Source organism: Mycteria americana, chromosome 16 (assembly GCF_035582795.1).
Source record: "Mycteria americana isolate JAX WOST 10 ecotype Jacksonville Zoo and Gardens chromosome 16, USCA_MyAme_1.0, whole genome shotgun sequence".
Lineage (NCBI taxonomy): Eukaryota > Metazoa > Chordata > Aves > Ciconiiformes > Ciconiidae > Mycteria > Mycteria americana.
The window spans coordinates 1,837,043-1,860,267 of NC_134380.1; the positions used below are offsets into that span (position 1 = coordinate 1,837,043).

The following is a 23,225-nucleotide window of genomic DNA, read 5'->3' on the forward strand; positions in this document are numbered from 1 at the left end:
AGCAGATCTTCTAGGACTCTAATCATTCTCCCAGTGCAAAACCTGACTGTTTGTACTCATCCATTGCTTTCTGTCATTTAATCTGTTATTAATTCTTGAGAAGACCTTTCCTCTTATCCCACGGTATTCTCAAGCACTGTTGATGAAAGACCTCACTGACAATTTCCAAAGAAAAATGACTACACTACCTTGACAGAATCAATTCCATCCACACGTCAGTCGATTCCTTCACGGAGCACTAGCAGAGTCATAACGCATGCCCTCCTTTCACAAAAGCCATCTTGACTCTTCTACTTCATTTTATTGTAATCCCTTGCAGTGCACCTGCTCTACCAGCTCGTCTTTCACATTCCCAGCATCGTCTCTAAAGCCTTTCTAAAGATGAGCATTGCCACTTTCCACTCACCTGGCACAAAGGCTGATTAAATGGTTAGACTGAATTTCAGGGTAACTCAGCAGCTCTCCTTTAAAATCCCTTCAGTGAATATTGTCTAGTCCAGATTACTTTTTACCATTTCATTTATAAGATTCTATACAAAACTTCACCGAATCTTGAGTTTTAGGGAGATCATCAGAAACAGTCCCTACACTGCATGTGGAAATCTCCTGTCCTCCGCCACTACAGAGATTAACAGTGCAAAGATTAAAATGTCAGTGGTTTTGTCTTCCTTGAGCACCCTCATATTTTGAAGATACACATTGCCATAATTTTCTAGCAATCTTTGCCTAAAAATTTTCCCTCTTTTAGATCAAGACATCAGATTACACAGGAAAAAAGATAACATTTTTCTGTTGCAAAATCTCCTTTCATCTAGCACAGGGGAGATTCCTGAAGTACACCTAACACTTGTCCGAGATAAGCTCCCTCAAACTTAGCTTTGTCCCAAAAACTAAGGGCAATTCCAGATTTGAGCCTCTGCAACTCTGATAGTAGGAAGGAATTTGATATTGGTTTTTTTTTTAATCTATTTCTTTAGCTACAGTAAAGGAATTGACATAATTCACCAACAGAAAACCAAGAGCAAAAACAAAAAGAATCCCCAAATCTATCAAAGTCAGACATTTCTTTGCACATGCTTCCTCCTGGGAAAGGAGAAAAATACATGCAAGCCCAAACTGAAGTTAGCTGTGGTCTTTAATGCATTGCTGGAAAGCACATGGACGCTCACTTGGGAGGAAGACCCACCCTCCCTTCCCGCTTTTTCCTTCTCTTGGGGAGGATTCACCTTCTCCAAAGGCACGGTATTGTCTGGACTTTGTCTTGTGTGTCCCGCCTACCCCTGAGCTAAGCCAGCCTCCCTCAGTTAGGCACTTACACAATGCAATACCAGAAGTGCCAAGACGTAAGTGCTAGTATGAAAGGAGCCACCCTTTGAATGCAAGCAGTGTCTTCAAGCTGCTGGAGAGACCAAAAGGTGTGAGCTTGGCCATAGCATCATACCAGTGCCACAGTGCTCTGAGACTCTGTCATGCAGCAGGGTGTCATTAGAGACCCCAGTACACGCTGTAGGGGGTGGGATGGGAGGGCTCATGGACGGTTAGTGCTTGTGCCAGCCTCCATCTCCTGGTTTCTTGCCATGGATGCTCTCACCAGCAGTGCAGAGGAGTTTTTGCTAATTGAAAGTGCCCCAGAAAAGCCTGAGACCCTGATTTATGAAGGGCAGTGCAATTAGCCTCATAAACAATTCAAGAACGTAAATCAGGAAAGGGCTGGCTGGCAGCAGACAGTGAAACATTAATGATCTTACAGCTGCTCAAAGGTAAATATTTCATTAGCTCCACCAAGTATCATTCTGACAATTATGTTAAACTGATGTTCACAGGTGTCACCCTGCAACTTAATACAACACTGGGACCATGCCTGTGCAAGCAGAACTAAATCGCCCCCCGAGCGACTGGGCAGTCGGGGTCTGTCAGCTCCTAAAGAAGTGCATACGCCTGTGAGTCTGGACACACGTGGGCGTGTGTGCACGGTATGACAGCAGAAAGGCAAGAACAGGAGTTCAAATTTACGGAAGTACAACATTTGTACTTCTGTAAAGAAACCAGCACTCCCTGAGCTGTCACGGGATCTCCCTGAGTGCCAAGGGCAGGAAAGCAGCTCTTCACATTGAACTCATGAACACTAAGGAAGTCCAAGCATGGGAGGACCAAATGTCTCAAGGTCATGTGGTTCTCCTACAGAGAAGGAACTAGATCTACAGTGCAGAACCCTTGCTCTTCTGGTTACTAAGTTGCACTACTTGAAAGGAGGAGGGCCCTGATCCTTTTCTGAGTCGCTTACTCCTCCAGATGAACCATGCTGATCACTGGTACTGGTGTTCATCACTTGCCCTGCCTCAGGCACTTTTATTCCTTGCTCTCCAGCCATATTGACCCTGAACCTGCCAGGTGCTCAGCATGGTGCTCACCCCCACGAGATCCTGGCTGAAGATTCTGGGGATCCTGCACAAAATGTTGATTTTTTGCATTGCATCCATCCAAAATATATTTAGAAAAACAGAGACAGACAGACAGAGGATCTGACACAATAGCACATAAGGAAGTAGAAGTGAAATGTAGGATGCACAAAAGAGGGATGCAGAGGCATGTGGAAGAAACTTCATTAGATAAGCACTATTAGAAGTGTGCCAGGGCTGAAAAGCCATGGGGTACAGTCAGGAGTGATTGACAGAAATAGTTTTGCCAGGACTCTCAGCTAAAAGAAAGTAGAACTTGAATTGTGGTACAGGATGTCCAACCGGACACTGCAGGGGTACCAGGGAGTCTGCAGCAGTAACACCGCTGGGAAATGAGGCACAAAAACCTGTGTGCTCTTCAGAAGAGGCAGAAAGAAGGGTGTAAGTGGCACTGAGTGCCAGGTGGGGAGAAAATTCAGTTTGACAACTTGGATAGAACAAAATCTGCTCAAATCAATAAAAAATGCTAGCCCAGATTTAAAAAAAAAGTCTGCCCAAAATCCATGGGTGAAATAATTATGGGGAAGATGTTAGAAAGGAGGTTACTGTAGGACTTGAAGATTGCTGCAAACCTGCACAGTGGGACAGAGGTTTCAGTAGAAATCTTTGTAATGTTCTCAGTCATATACCACTGAGAAGTGCGTCATTGTGGGAGAGTTTAACTCCCACCTCCAGACCAAAGAAATAATACCACTGCTAATAGGAAAGCCCAGTTATTTCTGGATGCAACAGCTGACACATTTCTCCATCAGTCAGGAGGCCCACCACAGGTTATACTGCCTGGGACTGGGGCTCGGTTGCATAATGCAGACCTTCCAAAAAGACTCCAGATAGAATATAGGTGTAACTTGACTTTGGAGAACAAAAAGAAAGATAAACTAGGGACACAGGCTGGGACATCAATGGACTAAAGGGCTCAGAATCTGAATGTTGGAAAACCTGGAATTTCCTCAAATATTGAGGCTAAAACTATCAAACTAAACCAAACTGAAGGTCTTGGCTGTGACAAATCTCCCATGATACTCTCCAAAATCAAGGTTTGTCCCTATTTTAGATGTGTGACTCTTTGCCTCATACAAAAAGTCTGGCATCCTTGGAGGAGTGACTGCTCTTTGGTTGGGAAGTTGCAACTGTATTTGTAGAAGATTCTTGAGGGATGCTTTGCTGCTGCCTTTCCCTGTATCTCCAGACAGAAGCAGTGGAGAGTTTCACAGGCTGGCTCTGCACAGACCAGCACCACCAGCCATCCCAGGGGCTACAGAGCTTCAGGACTTAGGCTGGGGGGCAACTACCTGCCCTTTCCAGCCATGGGCAGACAGTGCTGTTTTCCTTTTTTGTCAGTGAAGAACATATTGCTCTGCTCAGATGGGAGCGATCCAGCTTCAACACCTGCCAACTACCTGTGGGCAAAGCCTCACAGGGTCCACAGGCTCTCTGCAGAGGATGTGAGAGTTGATGTTGGCTTTTCAGGGCTGGCACAAAGCACTGTCTAGGGTTCCTGACAGTCTCCTGAAGGACAGGGTGATCTCCCATGTGATCTCATAGATGTCAAGTGACAGCCATAATGCTGTACAATCACTCTCTTGCATATCAGATGGCATCACAACAACTTGACTAACCCCTCACTACAACTCTCCCACCCATAAGTCATGAGAACAGCAAGCGTTGATCAGAACCCATACATATCTACCTGAATCCCCTGATAGACAAGCCCACTCCAAACCATGTTAGGCAAGTGGACAGTGGATGCAAGTGGAGAGGTAAGTGGAGTCATTAGTCCAGCTCCTAGTGCTGCCCTCTACCACAGCAGAGAGACTGAGGACAGAAAAGAAAGGACAGTAAGGTAGGTGTGACAGGAAGGCTCCTCTTCCACCTTAGCTCCTCCAGCCATGTCACACATGAAGTCCTCTGGGGTCATTCCTGTACCTCTTAGATGCTCATCAAGGAGGACAACCCACACACAGCAAGTAGCCTCAGAAGAGAGAGGACATCAGCTAACTCTGTGCTGCGTGGTTCTGCCAGTGCCAGGCACTGAAATGATGCAATGAGGGCAGTCAGAAACCTGGAAACTTGGAATAAGAACCTCTAAGATCCACAATGACCAACGCCAAGGCAGCAGTGGGATGCTTCAAAGATGGAGGTAGTTGGAGCTACCTGACTGTAGCCTGCCCATCAAGAGCCCTTTCAACTTCCCTGCCCTGCTTCCTGATCACTGAATATATTAATATTTAAGCAGGATTTAACAGAAAACCTTGTTCTGCTGAGCTGTGCAACCTGGATGCCATACGCACTGTCTATGATCTCAGGCAGCCTGCAGCACTTCAGTTTGCTTAATGCTGCACTTAACCTACAGCATGGACACATGCCCACACCTTTCTTGCATCCTCCAGTCATCACAAAGACTAATTCCTTGCAGAGTTGCCCAAAGACCCTTCCTATAAGGGCCACAGAACTGCTTGCTACAAGGAAGATGGGATGTACAGGTACCGGAATTTTGAGTGCAGGGTGCCTATGTGACCAATACAGGCATCTGGCACATTGCCCCGGGAACGACTGGGATTTCAGATCCCTCTGGCAAGCATGATGTAGACAGCAGAACTGCATCCTGCCCACGGAACTTGCTGAGAAATGCTTTCTCAGTAGGAAAAGCTGTGGATCCAGGGAGGAGAGGTGTGAAATGAAAGGAAGTGCCACAGAGGCTGCATTACTGCAGTTGGGAGACATTGGGTAGAAAGCCATGGATTTGAGAACTAATATTTATCTTACTGCCTTTTCAGAGGGGTCATTCCCAGCATTGGGGCATCGCCCTGTGACTGGCAGCAGTTGAACATCTTGTGTGGGGGTTGTTTTAGAGAGCAACAGTTATCTGCAGAAGTGATTTAACACTAGAAGATAGAGGTGTTGGCACAGCTGACAAATCAGGGACAGATTTGGGGAGAGAGCTGCAAAAGACCATCCACATATATTAGAGTTATTTTCCTGAGAAGGATTTGATGAGATGTGAACTACATTATTTGCCAATGTTGCAGTACAAAGCCTTGTCCCAAGCCCAGGAGAGTCAGAAGGAGTCTTTCCATTAACTTCTCTGATTGTAAGTGAGATTGTGACAGATGTACTCCCTTTTCCTTCCTCCACAAATATTTTAAATCAAGCAGAAAGAGTAGTTAGATTTGTCCTTTTATGGAGGAGGGCATCGTTCCTTCTTAGGTACGCTCATATAAATAGCCACACGGGAGTCTTTTCAGGTACCTGCAACAAGTAAGATGGTCTGAGGGTAATAAAGCTTCAGAGAAGAGGAAGTGAGGCAAGACCCACTAAATTCCCAAGCTACACACAGATGGCTGACGTGTGAGAAGGAACAGGGACTGCACCAATGATAAAATCTGTTTGCAGCCAACAATAAAAACTGTCTTCAGATCTTCAACATAAGCCAAACCTTCCTGCTGTCTTTCAATCTAGAAAAAAGCTCTTGCTGAAAGCCACCAGAAAACACCCCTGGCATATCCCAGAAGGTGGGAATACCCTGGAGATAAGAGCGTTGTGAAGGAGAAGCCAAGCTGCCTCATGTAGAGAAACACTGCTGAAAGAAATGGGAAGGCAGCCCTGCAGATGCTTCCTCAACCCTTTGCTCTGGCCAAGCAGAGCTTGAGATAAGACAATAAGAGACAGCTGGCTAAGCCTTTTAGGATTTAGTTGCCTAAAACAGAACACTGATCAGCTAGGTTTTCAGAGACTTGAGCAATATCTTCTGCTGGTAAATGCTGCCACTTCCCCTAGCCAGGGTCTTGCAAGGTCTCTGAAAGCTACACATCTGGATGTCAGATGAGCTATTCATTACATACGCAAGGACTGATTCATGAGAAGTTAATCATGACTTCCCCACTATCACCTTTATTCGCACACGTTTGTAAGCTGAGCTGGTAGTTTTCCATGACAAGGTTGCAAGAGTTACTTACAGCTTTGCAGAGCCTGTGTGCCACTGCTCTTCATGGAGGCTGTGGCCAGTGGTCAGCTGTGGAGTTTACTGCTCCTGGTGATAACGCCAGGAATAAAGTAGCGAACCTTTGTTTCAGTACATTTTTATGTAATTTTAAAGTCAGCAAAGTCAACTGGGCAGCAAAGAAAGGAAGCTGATAATGATGAAAGCAGAGCATAGACTGAGTTGCAATATTTGGGGAGGGGTCCAACAAGAGGGGAAGAAAAGTTTACTGATTATGGCACATTCTTAATGGAGTATTGCTTCCAGCTCCTCACCTCTGTTTACACTTCTATAGAGTGTGATAGGATCAGCAATCGTGAAATGGGGGAAGCTCAACACGTAGAATGTCCTTATAAAGATTTCAATCTTCACAGTGTCAAAAGCAACGAGTTGCATTACTTTCTGGAGGCCAATTTAATTGTTGTCAATACCAGTTGCAAATTGGCTTTAACATTTTCAATTGATGTTTTCTGTAAACTGCTCTGATTAATGGAAGAAAACATTGTGTTTCTGCCTTTCATCTGAAGATCTAATGCATTTTACAAAAAATAATTGATCTAGCAAGACACATAGAGGCAAACAGTGAGAAGCAAACCTGCTACAGAAATTATTTTACCCTTCCACAGCACCCAGTAGAGCTGCAGAATGGTACAGGACAGAACAGCGGGTTGGATAGTGGGCTTAGTCATTTTTTTCCGCAAGGGAACTCCTGAGCAGCTTAAAACTAAAATACCTTCAACTGCAGGCAGAATTGTTTTGACTGTAAAATGCCACCATGGTGTCAAATTTGAGTTCTGGAAAATCCCAAACCTGCTGGCCTGAACCTCAGCCCACTTAATCTCAAAGTGCATGTAGCCTTGAAGGTGCTGATAGTCAATCCCAGTTGGACACCAAGTTCCCAGAGCATCTAAGCACAGGCTCTCCTGCATGCTTGCTCACAGGCAACCTCTAAAACTCCTACTCAAGTGTACGGTTACATGGGACACAGCTCAGTGGTTACAAATTCAGCGCTGCCTAAACACGGTAATCCCTCTCAGCCCTGCTCCTGATTGCACTCCTACATTTCATCTCTTCCTGAGCTGATTTGCTGGGTTGATGAGTTAAACCAGCTGATGGAAGAATGCGACAGCACCAGAGTCAGCACAGAGAGCAGTGGCCATTGCAGAGGATGTGAGAAGAGGATTGAGACCTCTGCTTCAGCGGCAGAAGAGTCATTAGGCTGACTCAGCTGCCTGTGAATCTGGAGCTTGAGAGGAAGAATGGGCAAGCTTGCAGATTCAAATCAAGACACAAGCCAGGGCTCAAATCAAAACCTACCCAGGAGCATGACCACCCTTGCCTACTGCATCCTCAAGCCCCAGGTGACTTGCTGCCCTCCCATTGCTGGGGCTGGGGCTGAGCTTTGTGTTGCCCACCCCCAACCCCCAGCCCTGTTTCCCAGGTGCTCCCAGAGGACCTGAGCCTGGGTAGCTGGTGAGTGCTGAGATGGCATGGCAACAACTTCAGCTCAGACACCCAGTGCTTCCAGGGAAAGGAGTATCTCCCAGTCCTGCCCTTTCTCACAGCACTCCAAATTCTCCAGAATACCTATGCTAGACACCTGCTCCAATGACCCTCTGCTCCCGATCCTTTCCCAGATCTGGAGGGGGAGGACAGAGCACAGGGTGAGGAGAACCACCTGGCTTAAACATCGTTTCTTCCTGTCACCCACAATGCAGACTTTTTAGCATGAGCAACACAGGACAAGGGCATGAACCGGCCTCCCCCCTTAGGTGTTATGCTCCAAAACTGTTTCCATCTCTGCTTTTGTATGTTTTGAGAACAGTATTTCTTTGCCATTCCCAATCAAGCTGTACAGATTCAGGAATTGGGAAAGCATCCAAATGTATCAGGTTGGACCTCCTACACACACACAGTCTCCATCCTCTGTAACTCCTTATCACTGCTCCTGGTCAGTGTTACTGTGACTCTTTGCATCCATCAGTCCCACTTTCTGGGACCCCACAATCCCATCAGCCCCGTGATTTGCTCTTAAAGCCAGCAGCTGTTACAAATATCGAAGCCCAGTTCTGGGAAGGAGGCCCATGTGCTCCCACTCCTTTGTGTGTGCAGCAAGGAGGCGGCATGGGGAGCTGATGCTGCTGCACGGTGAGATCCGGGGCATCACTCAGCGTGTTGCAGCGCATGCCCATAGCCACTCTGTCCCCTGCAACGTGCAGGTCCCTGGCTGTTTACACACCTGCATTAGAATCCCAAACTTTTTCCACATTAATGCCTCTTCTGCACTGGAGCACGGTGCCAGAAAATCCCGCTTCAGTTAATTTCCCCATTCTCCATGTGTTTCGTTGTATTGTTTTCAGCAGGTTGAGTTTCACTGTAAGGCTTTCTTTCAGAGTAAATCTATATGCTTAATCTTCTCTCCTGCTCACAACTTGCATTAGTGTCTCTTAAAAAAAAATGCGGTTACCATAGTAACCTACAGTTTCTAGATATCGCTGTGGATGATAAGCGCTGCCGTGCCTGGCCTTGTGGCTCTGGGACTGCACTCTGTCGAATGAATGCTAAATTCCACCAAAACACTTTTAGCAGGTACCTGATATTTATCCTGTAGCTCTGGATGTTGCTACTCTGTCATGGCTATGTGGTTCCTGTGAGTATCAACAAGACATACTTATATGTGTGTATACACACACACACTCCACCTACCCATTTTTTCCCCGCAAAAGTCAGACTTTTTTTTTCCTTTTTTTTTTTTTAATTTTTCAAACTTGTTAGCTGTTTTGACGCATGAAACCCTGACATCAGTCATGGGAGGTATTTGGACGTGAGACACAAGAAATTGTTGCAAATGTTGCTTTTTATTCTCCAGTAAATTCACTGGTAAATATATTTGCAGTGGGGATATTTTGTTGTCTCATGTGTCTTGTTAGTGGGGCATAGTTTTCCCAAAGGTTCTTTTTCACAGGTTACCCTAATACTTTACAGCTCAATAAAACACTCAGGAGACCAGAATAAATCAATAACTAGAGGCAGAAGTAGGTGCAGCCCAAGTCTCACTGAGGGAAGAAGGAGGCTATGTGGCTCAGGAGAGCGCTGGGGATCACAGGCTGTACTTGTTAGTATTAGTTAGTGGGCAGCATGTGTTAAACCCTTACGGTTGCTCACGATTGAATATTCCCACAGCACCGGTTCCTAACCTCAGGCAGCAACAGAAGAGAGAGGTTGGATGTCCAAAACAGTAAGAGTAAGGAAGGATAAGCAAAGAAATATTTAACAGTTAAAAAGATCCATTTTGAACCAGGGCAATTAAGCTCATTCCATTCTAGCTCATTCACCTGACTTTCCACTCCCATCCCTTCTGTGTTTCTTGGATTACAAGTACTTTGGGACAATGTCTTTGCTTTCCGATGCAAGTGTAAAAGATCTCACTTGCTGTTAGGTTACAGGATTGAAGGAGTCAGGTCTGTGCCCATGTGAAGATGCAGGAGGAAGCATCCCTGCGCATTCAGAGGACTAAAGCACACACTACAGTACACGTGCCCTCTGAGAGGTGCCAACCTGAAAGGAAAGTGGTGGTCCCAGGGCAAAACTGCTCTCTCAGTACCTGGGCAAAGTGCATAAATTACTCAGGGACAGATTTTTACAAGGCTTTAGGCATTTATTTTGAAGTCAAGGGAAGATGGTAATCCAAGGACCTTTCGAAGTAAGGCCCTTAGCCTCTCTGTGCTCCATTTCCCCATCTGTAAAATGGAGACTGGCAATGCCACAGAGAGTGGGAATTAAAGGGCATCAGCTGCTCTGGTACTAGGGGTGAGTGAATACCTATGATGCCTAACACTGTACAGGCTAACTTAGGTCCTAAATAAGTGAGGAACCTAGATCCTTCACACCAAAGAAGATAGCAGCTAGTGTCCTATCTTAGCTATCCTGCACCAATTCCAGCAGCATCCACCTCTCCCCACTCTCTGCCGGACTGATCCTCCCTTTTGGCAATGGTATTTTGAATGCCAGGACACTGAGTAACTCTTACCCTCAACATGTTCTGAGACAGAAAAATCTGACATTTTCTGGTGGCTCAGAAAATGTATTAACCCGTTTGGGATTTTCCTGGGAGGGAAAGCTGTGGGAAGCATTGGGGCTTACTGTAACAGGGGTGTGCTTGGAGGAAAAAGCAGATGGAGTGGCATTGAATTGCCTTATCTTCTACAGATCCTAGACGTTTCAAAGCTGGTCTTGTTTCTTTCTTTTCAAATGTCAGTGAACAGCAACAGGAGTACAGAGAAAAGAAAAACCCTGTTCCTGGAGCTCTCTGGGTGTTTTCCAAGTGGTTTCCCTAATTCTTCACCTGCCTGCACCTTAACTAGTTTCTTACAACAGAGCACAGGGGCTGTAAAATGCTACTGCGGGGACTGGGGGATCATTTTACACCTGCTTTGTATTCCCCTGAACAGCTGTAAATGACAACACAAACTGTGAAGCAGCAGGGAATTTGAACGCCTTCAACATACATTTCTACACTGATCCTTGGTAAATTAATTCGAATAGTTGCTGGGGATTTTGGGGAGAAGCTAGAGAATTCAATGAATGAATAAAGGAAGCAATTTGAAGCAGAAACCAGCTGGAGACCTGGGGGGAAAGGAGAGAGGGGAAAGGGAGAAGGATGGACAGGGAGAAGGCATATATAACCTGGAGGAAATCTGACAAGCTGACCACCCTGGCTCACCCTGGTCTTTAGAAAAGGGCCAGAGCCCACGCTGAGCCCGTAGCCCAGGGAGAGCAGGGCCAAGTGCAGTGATCTCCTCCCCATGCAATGATTAGGATGGAAGTACTCCCCACGTTGCTCTGCCTATATTTGGCTAGAGAAGTTAGCTACAATTTCCATAAAGATTAAAGGCCTCTCCTGCATTTGTTCATATTCAGAACAAGCTCAGAATATGCCTCTGGGTGGAAGGCACTGCTGAAAACAGCGCTTTGAATACGTACATCTCTGGAACATCCTGACTCAAATGGCTTATTAAAAACCTTCCCCAGATATATCAGGCTAATCAGAGTGCTAGCCTGTGTTGTTTGCTGCATTCAAAGTGGTAATCCTGTCAATAAGCTGTTCTTCACACCTGCAGGTACCCCTGTCCCTAGTGCAGGTGAATAGCAGCAGATTTTTCACACTGGAAAATTATGTCAATTTACCCCTGCGGTCAGCTCTTCACTGGCACATCTGGAGCTGGTTTCAGACCAGCATATTCTGTTGGTGAGGCAATTTGATATTCTGAGAATTAAGAGGCCAAAAGAATATAAAACTAGGCCACAGTCTTTTCTCCAGCACATACAAAAAAAGAGTCTTGTCATTGCTCTTACAGAATCCTGATCCTGGAGGTAGTCAGAGGCAGCATAACTGCAGGCACAGATTTCACCTACCTGCCTCATGCTCAAGTAGGTGACATCTGGGGACCCTTCACTGCTGAAAGCATTGACCACTGGCAGCAAGGACATCCTTGTCCTGAACATATTTGGAGAGGTTCTCCTCCCACATAGCTTCCCACATCAGTCTAATGGTCCTGAGTATCCCCTCTCTCACAGGTTGGGAATACTGTCAAGGTGAATTGTATGAAAAAGAGCCAGTGTGGAAGAGCCAGAATGAGACTGAGAGAATAAAGGATCAATTCAGACCATGTGCTGTCCTGGAGCATCATAGATTTTTACCAGCTGTGAGTCTGGGACATAAGCCTCCCTGACCCATAAGGAGTTACCTAAACCAAGCCCATGTCCCATCGCTATGATAGTACAACACTGATTTACACCAGCCAAAGATCTGTTTCAAATTCTTACTTGGAGTCTTTTGTGGTTTGGTCTTGGTTTGGAAAACAGTAATGAGATGGCTCCCTGCATAACTTTTAGTCCTGAGCTGGCTACCCTTCTGTCACCAAAGCAGTCAGACAACTCCCATCTGACAATTTCTGTGGAGATTGAACCTTGCAGGTGCTTTGCTCAGCCACATTTTGGGATGAAAGCAAACCAACCCCTGGCATCTGACTTTCAGAAGGCCTTCAAATATCCGAGGATGGTATTGGAGGTAGTCATCTGAGCTGAGAATCTAGTCTTAATTTTTCCACTAATGTTAATTTCCATCAGCATCACTCTCACAGGAACTGTCCTCATCTTTTCTGACACATCATTTGACTGTGGACATTGCAGGAGGATTGCCTCTGGCTCAAACTCTGTGTCTTGTGCCAAATGCAGCACCTTCCTGTATGGGAGCAAATTGCTGCTTATGTATGATGTTTTCCAAGCCTGCAGGAATTATTGACCTTTCTCCCATCTATCCTCGTTCTTGCTTATGTTTGCTGGCCATCCACTGAACAAATGAATGGCACTGACCTTCACAGCAGATGTCAGGACAGATAACATGGCCAAGAAGAAAAGACAGGGGAAATGTTGCTAGAGTTTTCCTTCTAACACCCCTAAAGGTGCTACTGTGATGGAGACATTAAGGATGCCAATAGATAGCTAGATGAGATGGATTTCCTGTAATCTCAGTTTCATCATATTTTACCTGTTACTCACAATAGCAAACAGTGAACTAACAAGAGGTCTGTGTGGGTTGGAGGAGTGTTCCTCTCCACAGAGAGTGCTGTAGCTCATACTAATTAGGTGGTGCACAGCTGGAGAGGTGTGCTCTGACCCAAGCAACCTGTAGGCACAGCTTTCAGCTTTTCTTATCTGCAAAGAGCCTACCACCACCAAAACAGCAGCACTATATAAAAACAGTGAACACAAATGTCAGTGGAAGTGAGGGTGGGTAGAAGGGAAGGTGAACTGTCCCCTGCCATCCCAAAAGAGCATGAGCTTGATTCTCAGAGGAAAGCAAAAGTGGCAATAATCTCTGGAGAGATGCTCTTTAGACACTCGGGATGCTCAAGCTCGGCAGAATCCAGTGTGGGAAATGTATTCTGCTTCTGTATAGCTGGCTCCCACACCACCTGGGGAAGGTGGCCATTGTAAAGTAGTAGGCTGAAGCCTTCTTGAAAACCAGCTGCCTTGTCTGAAGAATGACAATTGTCTCCATATCCAGGACAGAGAGACCTACTTCTCTTTTTCCCTTAAACAAGCATTAGTTAGTCCTGGGTTCTTCTATCTCAAAGCTCAACAGAGAAGTACAGACTAAACCTAACACCAGGTCCTCCTGTCCCACTGCAGAGCTTAGAGAGTTCTGAAACTACCTGCTGTGAAGTGCCTGGACGAATACACTGAGGACTTTGCCTTGGTCTTGAACTTTCCTTCAGGCATCTGCAACAGCTGGAGACAGTGTCCATGGCTTGGTGGACTACCAGAGGAAGTTGTATGTTCCCATCCTGTGATGTCCTGCTGTGACCATTTGAGGGCTGCCTGAGTGCTTGCAGGAAGGGTAGCAGCTGGCATGTGGGAGATGGACTCCTCTCCATACTTGCATCAGGAAACACCATGCAGCAACCAGCAAGTTATGTGCCATAGGCACGTCCTCAGCAGCACCTGCACATGCTGCTTTGTTTGGACTTTACCGCCTCAGACACAGACCACCTCAATTTGTCATTGTCACCTACAATCATTTTGTCCGCTGACACCAAACAAGCTTAATGGAAAAATGAAGCTATGATTTATTTAGCAAGACTTAAGGGCACCCTTCTAGTTACAAGTTTGGAAACAAAAGTTCCAAGTAAAACAAATATAAAACTCAATCTCAGCCTATATGTAACAAGTATAGTCCTTTCTGGTTGCTTAACCTCTCATACTCTGGAGTCCTGAGACAAACCACAGCCAGCAGACCTGAGGTTTTTCAGATCCCACTGCTGTGGTCTTCTCAAGCCAATTTGCAGCACCAGTGAGCAGTGCTTTGCCTGGATCCTGCTACTACATATTACTGTCTCTTTTTTTTCCCCCAGCTGTCCTCCATTCCCTTCTTTTTATTTCCTTTCTTCCCCTCCTCCCCAAAAAGCAAGTATTGATGGTGACCCCTCTTCTCCTTCCATACTGGGGCTTACCAGGTTTATTCTAGTTTAACATGCTATAACCCATTCTTGTTTTCCAACTTTTACTTCCCTCCCAACCTAAAAGATTTTAGCATTCACTTATACAATTTCCTGATTACCACAATAATCTGAAGATTAGCTTAGTAACAGAGTATAGTTACAATGGAGCATTGCCCTATTCTGCAAATGAAACAGTATAAAAAAACATTAACTGTATAGCTGTTTTATGAGCTCATGATCTTTTGTAAGTGATTAGCTTTCTGTCTCATATGATATATGAGGACATGTTAATAACGGACCCAACTGAGCCAGGAACAAGTTCTTTTGGGCAAGCTACAAGAGCAAGTTTTCCCTTCCCAGCTTTGGCAAGTGCTCGGTGTGACATTCAGTCCAACTGGCTGCCCCAAGGCAGAGCAATCAATTACCCCTACAGCTGCCAATGGCTGTGGAAGGCTGTGCTCAGGTAAAGTCCCTCTCCTTTGTAGCTGGGTTTGTGAATATCTTCTTTTCGTGGGCTCCTGTTGCCTGTGGCTTGCCTGTTTCAGCCATGACTGAACTGTAATGGCTTTTCTCCTTCACACAATATGGGCAAACATACAGACAAGCAGAGGCTGAATGAACAGACCGTCACCTTTGACAGCATGCCTTTTCCTTCCCAGCCATTTTGCCTTGCTCATCTCATGTCCCAGTCCTCAGCAAGGACCAAGCAGACTCCTTACCAGGTTCTGTCACTTTGTAGTGTGACCGTTTGTACTAGCACTTCACTCATGATACCTGTGCTCTGGTCCTTGCATCCTTGTATGCCTCCACTAATATAGTAGTAAGTCTTAAAAATGTCCATTGGAGCCATCAGCTACCGACAGACACCAGAGAAGAATACTGCAATTAGAAATTCCCCTCACAAACCTTCCTGTTTGCCTTTTCTCAGACTTGACAGTGCCTAACATGACACCTAATTCAGACTTCCAGTATGCAGCTGGTCTCTTCTGCTGCAAGCAAAGAATTTTTTCTGCATCTTCGTTCAGGATTTGCCTGCCCTAACTGACCAATGGGAGCCAATGCGAAGAGACTGGGTGTCTTCCAAAAGGGATTCATCTCATCGTAAGGCTTATGTCAGAGTTGTTCTCTGATGGTGCCTATACCTGTTCACTGGCCATAACCCCTTATTTCTTGTCTTTCTATCCTGGGGCAGAATCACATATCCTCTCGAGAGCCAGTCCCAAGCCCTAGATATGCAAAACTGCCTTCCTCTTCCAGACAACTCATCTCATGTACTGTTCTCCAGCCCAACATTTTATTTCATGGGTATAACTCTCTAGCTTACAAAATTACAGGGTTCACTGGCCTCTGAGTGAAAATCGGAGAGTAAAGAAATCCTTCTTCATTCTCAGGGAAATTATTTTGTTCCCAGCAGCAGGGGAGGCTTCCAGAGAACACAGTCACCTGGTCCTGTCTCCATAGGGTGATGCACGTTGTAGCAAAACCCTTCTAATAGTCACCGCAACAAGGCAATGGAAACCAAAGAGTCACTGCCCTCAGTATCGGGCCCTTTCCACAAAGAGCAGAGCACATCAAGCCCTGCAGGTTGTGGAGCAGTCTGAGCTCCTGCTAGCTTCTTTCAGAAGCTTCCCCAGCAGGGACCATCAGCAAAATATCCTCTGATCGCCAGGTGACACAGGCCAGGAGATACCACCCAGAAACTTCTATGTTTAGCTGAATAGCTGAAGCTGAATAGCTTGTGACTGAATGAGGGCATATCTTTGACGCACACATCCAGTTGCAACTGAGAGATGGCAAGTGATGGCAAGTCTACCACATCCCACTTAACATGGACCAAAAGCTGGTCAGCAACCATGGAGACATTGTTTTGGCAATTATCAATATATGAAGCATTAAATAAATCAGAACAATATCTTTACCTAAGACGCTGGCATCCTTGTGCCACTGGGGAAATCAAGGCAAAGAGCAGTCAAATGACTTGACCAAATTAACCTAGCCAGCAGAAGCTGGAAAACAAAACTGTGTGTCCCAATTCCCAGGCCAATGCTCCTGGAGGACCTCAGGCCAGTGTCTTTAAGCTCCTGGGATACCTTCTAGGTCACCTTTCACTTTCCTTTTGGCACATGCTCCTAGTTCACCTGAATGAATAAGGTGGCCCCAATTATGTGGTTTTCTTTCTTCTCAGCTGCTGTGTGCAAAGAGACGAATTATGCTTTGTAGCACGTGTGTTTTGTTGGAAATAAATACACAATGTTCTAAGCATTTTGGTATAAGCTGAATTTATACCTCACTGATTCTGAATTTTTAAAATGCCTAGAGAGAACAGCCACGCTGTTCAGCAAAAACCTTAAAGAATCATCACCACTGATCCTTGCACTCCTCTGCTCTATCTGATTGCCTTTGAAAGTCATTTATTATCCTAATTTTAGGTTTACAAAATCCACTGCTGTAAAGTGTGATGTTCTGCTGACTTCTAACATGAAACTGGTACAACCACCTCTGAAGAAAGAAAGCAGGAAAGCAGCACTTACCTGGGTTGCTTTTGGAGGTGCGCACAGGGGTGTAATGGTTTTTGGAAGATGTCCTGACTGGGGTGTTTTCTTTGGGGGAGGTATCTATGGCCGAGATATTCTCTCTTTCACAGTGTGCTATTGGGATTGGTCCCTGCTGCCTTAAGATGTCAGCCAGAGCCCTGGGGAGAGAGAAATAGGGAAAAAAAACGTATTTTCACACAGTAGCTAGAATGGCATTCAGTATTTTCACTTCCACAGTCACTGTGCGAATCCAGCAGTAGTTGGATTTCTACCATAAACAGAAAAAAACAAGCATAACAAAAAAAAAAATATGGCTTAAAAGCTCAGTTTGTTTTTGTGTGTCTGCTGCATGTATTTACAGGCTTGCCTGGCTATTGTTTAGTTTTTCATATGCTTCCAATAATTCACTTCACCCCAGGGTTATGTTATCTCTCCATCCTTTTCCTTGCTGTCAGTGACAGTGCAGACAAACTGTTCTCCATAGCATAAAGCACTGCCTTCGTAAATACTCACCACTGAACACACCGGAGCCCTAAGACTCAGGCACTGTGATCTTCTAAAGGTTACACCAAAACTGCCCTGCCCAAGCCAAACTTCTTTAAGATTGAATCAGATTAGGAGTCTGGTCCCCAAACTCCTTAAATCCCTGTTTTTTCTGCAAGAAGCTCTAGGCAGTGGGTTTCTTAAAGGAGAAGCAGCAGTCCAGAAGAAAAGGATTAAACAATTTTCATGGGTTAACATCAACACAGTCATTACCCTACCTTTAGCTTTTTGTCCATTAGAGATTTCTCTAATGGTACTGAGGTCTCTCTGTTATTCCCCAAGAAAAAGATGTCACACAGTTCAGTTGCATCCAGTGTTTTCCCCTTGGATGAGTGGATACTCAAAGATTTTTTTCCTCTGTGAATACCATGGACACAGTGGAACAATTATAGCGTGAAATGCACTGATTTTCTTAGTGCAGCCACAAGCTATCTCTTGAGCCATAGGAAAAGAAGGAAGGGGGTGGCTTGTGTGGATTATAAGGGACAGTGGCATTTTAAAGATGATAGAGTTTGAAAGGTTCTTTTCTCTTGGCAGAGGGAATATGCCTAATGTCACCCCGGGTACCAAGAAAGATGTAAGGAGGAGAAATTCCTTCATTGCATATTGATGAGAATGATGCTGGTGTTGCTCATATCTACTAGCATTCCTTAAATGCCATATTTCTGGTCTTTCATATGAGAAATAGCTCAGGACCTGAGTCCCTTCCATTTTCCAAATCATTTCCTCTACAGACTGCTATTCTTGTGCATAATGAACTGCAACACTAACATGCTCTACAAAAAAAACTCTTGGAAGACCTCAGAGGCTCCAGAAGAGGATTACATTAGTTCACAACCACCCTGTACAGAATAAGAATATTTTTAACCTTATTTGATTATTTATTGTTTGTAGAGAGAGCAGACATAAAGGCTATAACCAATCATACGATATGTATACGTGCACACATACTGATATATATGGATAAAGGGGTTATCATGCATGGGACATGAGAGCACAGATTTTTTCTCTGTGTGTGCTAAGATAGGCTTAGAGAGAGGTCAAGGTGGCAGCAGTAAGAGATAGACATTATGATAGTTTTGGCTGGGATAGAGTTAATTTTCTTCATAGTAGCTAGTATGGGGCTATGTTTTGGATTTGTGCTGGAAACATTGTTGATAACACAGGGATGTTTTCCTTACTGCTGAGCAGTGCTTACACAGAGTCAAGGTCTTTTCTGCTTCTCACATCACCCCACCAGTGAGTAGGCTGGGGGTGCACAAGAAATTGGGAGGGGACATAGCAGGGGCAGCTGACCCCAACTGACCAAAGGGATATTCCACACCATATGATGTCATGCTCAGCATATAAAGCTGGGGAAAGAAGAAGGAAGGCGGGGATGTTTGGAGTTATGGCATTTTGTCTTTGCAAGTAACCATTACGCGTGATGGAGCCCTGCTTTCCTGGAGGTGGCTGAACACCTGCCTGCTGATGGGAAGGAGTGAATGAATTCCTTGTTTTCCTTTGCTTGTGTGCATGGCTTTTGCTTTCCCTATTAAACTGTCTTTATCTCAACCCACGAGTTTTCTCACTTTTACTCTTCTGATTCTCTCTCCTATCGCACCAGGGGGGAGTGAGCAAGTGGCTGTGTGGTGCTTAGCTGCTGGCTGGGGTTAAACCACGACAATACTTAGCCCTGTCTTAAGTCAGGACTGCTTTTGTTTGCTCCTATGGTTATTCCTCACTGAAGAAGAGGAACTGGTATTTCATGTTCTCCAAAAGATACTGAATTCCCCTTGATTGACACAGATCTGTGGGTGCTCACCACCTTTTACAATCATGCCTGAGGTATCTCAAACTGGTCACCAATTTACAGGGCACGTTTGACATTTTGGCCCCTTGCCCAAGGTTGTACAGAACACGAGTGGCAGAACGAGGGCCTGAAGGTGGGGCCTGAGGTCCCTGCCCTATGCAATACTGCATGGTTCCCTGCTAAGGAGAAGATTCATTCAACCACCAGTAATCCTGATGGCTTTTCTAGGCAAATACCTCCCCACTGCATTACAGATCTTGCTGATTGGGGAGGATGTGGGAAGCTAATGACTTCTGTCTATTTGGCACCAGCATCCAGTACATCCTGTTGGAGACAACATATTTTCTAAAGACAGCAGGTTGGCAGAACTAAGCCCTTAGTACATATCTCCAAGATATATTAAGCATCAGATGACCATTTAATGGTATCTGCAGTACAGAAATGCTAAGAGTAATTTTTCAATCACAGAGATTGTATTAGCACCATTATTTACTAGCCCATAGTGGCTTGGGCTCATTTTGAACACTTGTAGAAGACACTCTTAGTGTCAAGAGTGCAATCACTCAGAGTACAGAGGAAGATGACAGTGTGGATGACACTAAAACACTATATACCACTTAGATTAATATAATAGAGCCAGCTGGGCAGAAAAGGTCAGGTCAGGGACTGGTGTACACTCAGAAGGGGCTGTGTGCGATGAGGTACACAGAGGCAGTAGAAGAAATTCAAAGATAAGGAAGTGGAGCTGGAGGTACTGATGGGATGGAAATGGAAGAGTACAAACCAGTTCTCCCTGGAGTTGAGTTTGTTTAACCTGACAAAGAGAGGCTAAGAGAGGACTTACATTCCACTAATGGGGAGCTGCAAAGGAGAGAGAGCAAGGCTGTTCTTGGAGGTGTAAGGCAAAGAAGACAAGAGGCAATTAGCACATGTTGCAATAAGGGCAATTCCACTTGGTTATAAAAGAAAAAAAAGTCACAGTGGGATAGCAAAACGCTGAAACAGGGACCCAGACAGGCTGAAGGAGGTCCATCTTTGGAGGGCTTCAAATTCAGCTGGATAAGGCCCCAAACAACCTCCTCTACCATTGAAGTTGGCCTTGCTCTAAGCAGATGGCAGGATGAGGGACCTCCAAATGTCCCTTCCAACCTAAATTCTGCTACAATTCTGAGTCTAGGACCACCTTACACTGCAGGTCACCTTGTTTCTCCTGATACTGTTGTCCTTTCTCCTACTATTATTACTCTCTGAATGGGGTTTCATACAGCCCTAAGAACATAGCTTCCCTACCTCCTGGATGGACAGTTTAGCTCCATTCACTAAAAATCATTGAGGCAATTAAAGTGAGTATATTCTGGAACGATATGAGCCGGTGAGAAGTGCCTCATCCTCTCAGTCATTATCTACCTGAGAGCTGAACCCTGAGCCTGCTGCCCTCCATGAGGAAAAAACCATGTGTCCAGGATAATATTTCATTTTGTGAACAGTTTCTCATAAGACTATGCTTGGTTGTTCCTTGGTTACAGCCAGGACCTGAACTCACTGATCCTTACCACAAACAAAAATACAACTTAGATGATATGAACAAATTTAATCCCTTCTTTGTTTTTCATCCTGAAGGAATAGTAATAACAGCTACTCTCCGAGTTAGTTGTTGGTCACAACATAACAAGGAAATGATTTCTAGTCAGATGCCAGCCACATGGAAGGGAGGAGACTATTACTCTCAGACAAACTGAAGAAATCACAGGTGATACTCAGGAAAGCGATGTCTGCTGTGTCAGACTATACATGAGATAAATTGAGCATAACTATCAAAAGCAGACCTAGCTCATAAGCGTATAGGACTAAAACAATGTGGGTTCAGCAATGCCGAAGGTGTAATCTTCTCATGCCCTAAACACACCAAACTGTGTCCTGAGTGCTCACTCTTTGTCCTCTTCTTTAATGTCTACAGAGAGAAAAAAGACTGTTCAGCACCAGCAGAACAAAACATTATAGGTGGAGGAGAAAGTCAAACTTGGATCAAACTGGTTAGTTCCTTGCCAATTCTATCATATCGCTGTGTGTGATCCAGTTTATTTCCATAAAGCACAGAGGAATGAGTCCCACACTGGTGGAAGGTCAGTCACACTTAACTGAGGAAGGATTTGATCGGTATAAGTCTCTCGGGTACAGCTGTCTAATTGTCCACTGCAAAAGCTTCAAGCAGGGTAACAGAGTCACTTGAAATATTTGGGTCTTGCGTGTGCAGCCATTTGGGTACAATTAGTCCCACTGATGTCAACAGTATCCTAATCACCTGCACAAGGCTATGAGACACTTCAGAAATCTTTCTATGACGACACATCTCTTATCTCAGGAAAACAAACCTTACTCACTGGAACGTGTTACCTGTGGCAGCGGATAGGGTAGCCAGACTTGTGTAACTGTACAATCATATCCTGAGATAATGATTTATGACAGCTTTTTCATTAACGTCATTTATGTGAGAACACTAAACCTTCTTTCCACATAAACCCAGAATAGACATACTGATATCAGGGATGTTGTTGGACTAGCAGTGTGGGAGAAAAACCTACTGATGACTTGCATGGCAGAACATCCCAGGGCAGAGCAGATCAGGTCCTGCTTTCAGGTACGTCAGCAGGGAAGGCTTTCATGCAACTCTGGACTGAGTACTTCGGGAAGAAACACAGCAGGATGAACACAGAGACCCTAATGCAAAGAAGCAGTTGTGGCCGTTTTCAAAAGAAAAAAAAAAAAAAAAGGTCTTGTTGGAAATACAAAAAGCCAAAAGGGATGGGTGTAAACAGTAGGGTATCAAGGTTGGGCATCAGCTGGGGCCCTGATGTTGAAAGATGAAATCAACAGACTTTGCTATAAAGAAAAGAGAGTGAAGCCAAGGCAAGCTGGGAGACGGGCAATGGCAGGGAGTGACAGAAAACCAAAACAGAACAAGGAGAAAATGAGCAGAATAGTATAAAATGGAGGAAACAGGAACAAACCACAGTAATGACCAGGCAGGGTGTGAAGTCCAGCAGATATGTGGAGGGTATTCATCTCTCAGTCCCAACATGAAGATGTGGGAGGGGAGAGAGAAGCTTCTTCGTGCAATAGGGAAGTAAATAATCAGTAATGATTCTTCAAGCTTGAGGGAGGTGATCCTTCCTCTCTATGTAGCACTAGTGAGACACAGCTGGAGTGCTGTGTCCAGTGCTGGGCTCCTCATGCACATCATGGAGTGGGTCCAATGAAGGGTCACAAAAGTGCTTAAGGGCTTAGGGCATCTTATATACATGGGAGAGGCTGAGACAGCTGGGACTGTTCAGCATAGAGAACAAAAAGCTCAGGGGGATCTTATCAATGTGTATCATAACTGATGGGAGGGTGTAAAGCAGATGGAGCCAGGCCCTTCTCAGTGGTGTCCAGTGACAGGACAAGAGGCAATGGGCACAAACTGAAATACAGGAAATTCCACTTAAGCACAGGAAGAAACTCTTTTACACTGAGAGTGTTCAAACACTGAAACGGTGTCCCAGCAGGTCACAGAGTTTCCATCCTTGGTGACATTCAAAACCCAACTGGCCAAAGTCCTAGGCAACTTGCTCTAGCTGACCCTGCTTGGAGTCCAGACTGGTTGATCTCCAGAGATGCCTCCAACATCAGCAATTCTGTAATTCTGCAGCTTGTGTAGCCAAACCAGATTGCCCCACTGGACGGTCCAGCCCCAAGCACCATAAGAAATGGGCTCAAAACACAGCAGAGAGAATTCCCACTAGAGAGCTGATCCCAATCCTTCTAGACCCAGACTAAAGCAATTACTCCAGTGGGGTTTCTTCAGGCTAGGCAAGGTCATTGACAGCAGAGCCAGGCTAAGAGAGCTCCAGGTCCATTTTTGTAAGTGGCTCTTCC

General features: G+C 45.1%; 1 protein-coding gene across 1 annotated transcript in view; it reads right to left on the bottom strand.

Annotated features, from left to right (window-relative positions):
- The window catches only part of SHISA6 (shisa family member 6), a 255,211-nt gene that overhangs the window by 221,898 nt on the left and 10,088 nt on the right, over positions 1-23,225 (bottom strand). Inside the window, exon 2 of the mRNA XM_075519080.1 lies at positions 16,973-17,133. Within this exon, the coding sequence (XP_075375195.1) occupies positions 16,973-17,133 (161 nt within the window). The remainder of the gene's footprint in view (positions 1-16,972; positions 17,134-23,225) is intronic.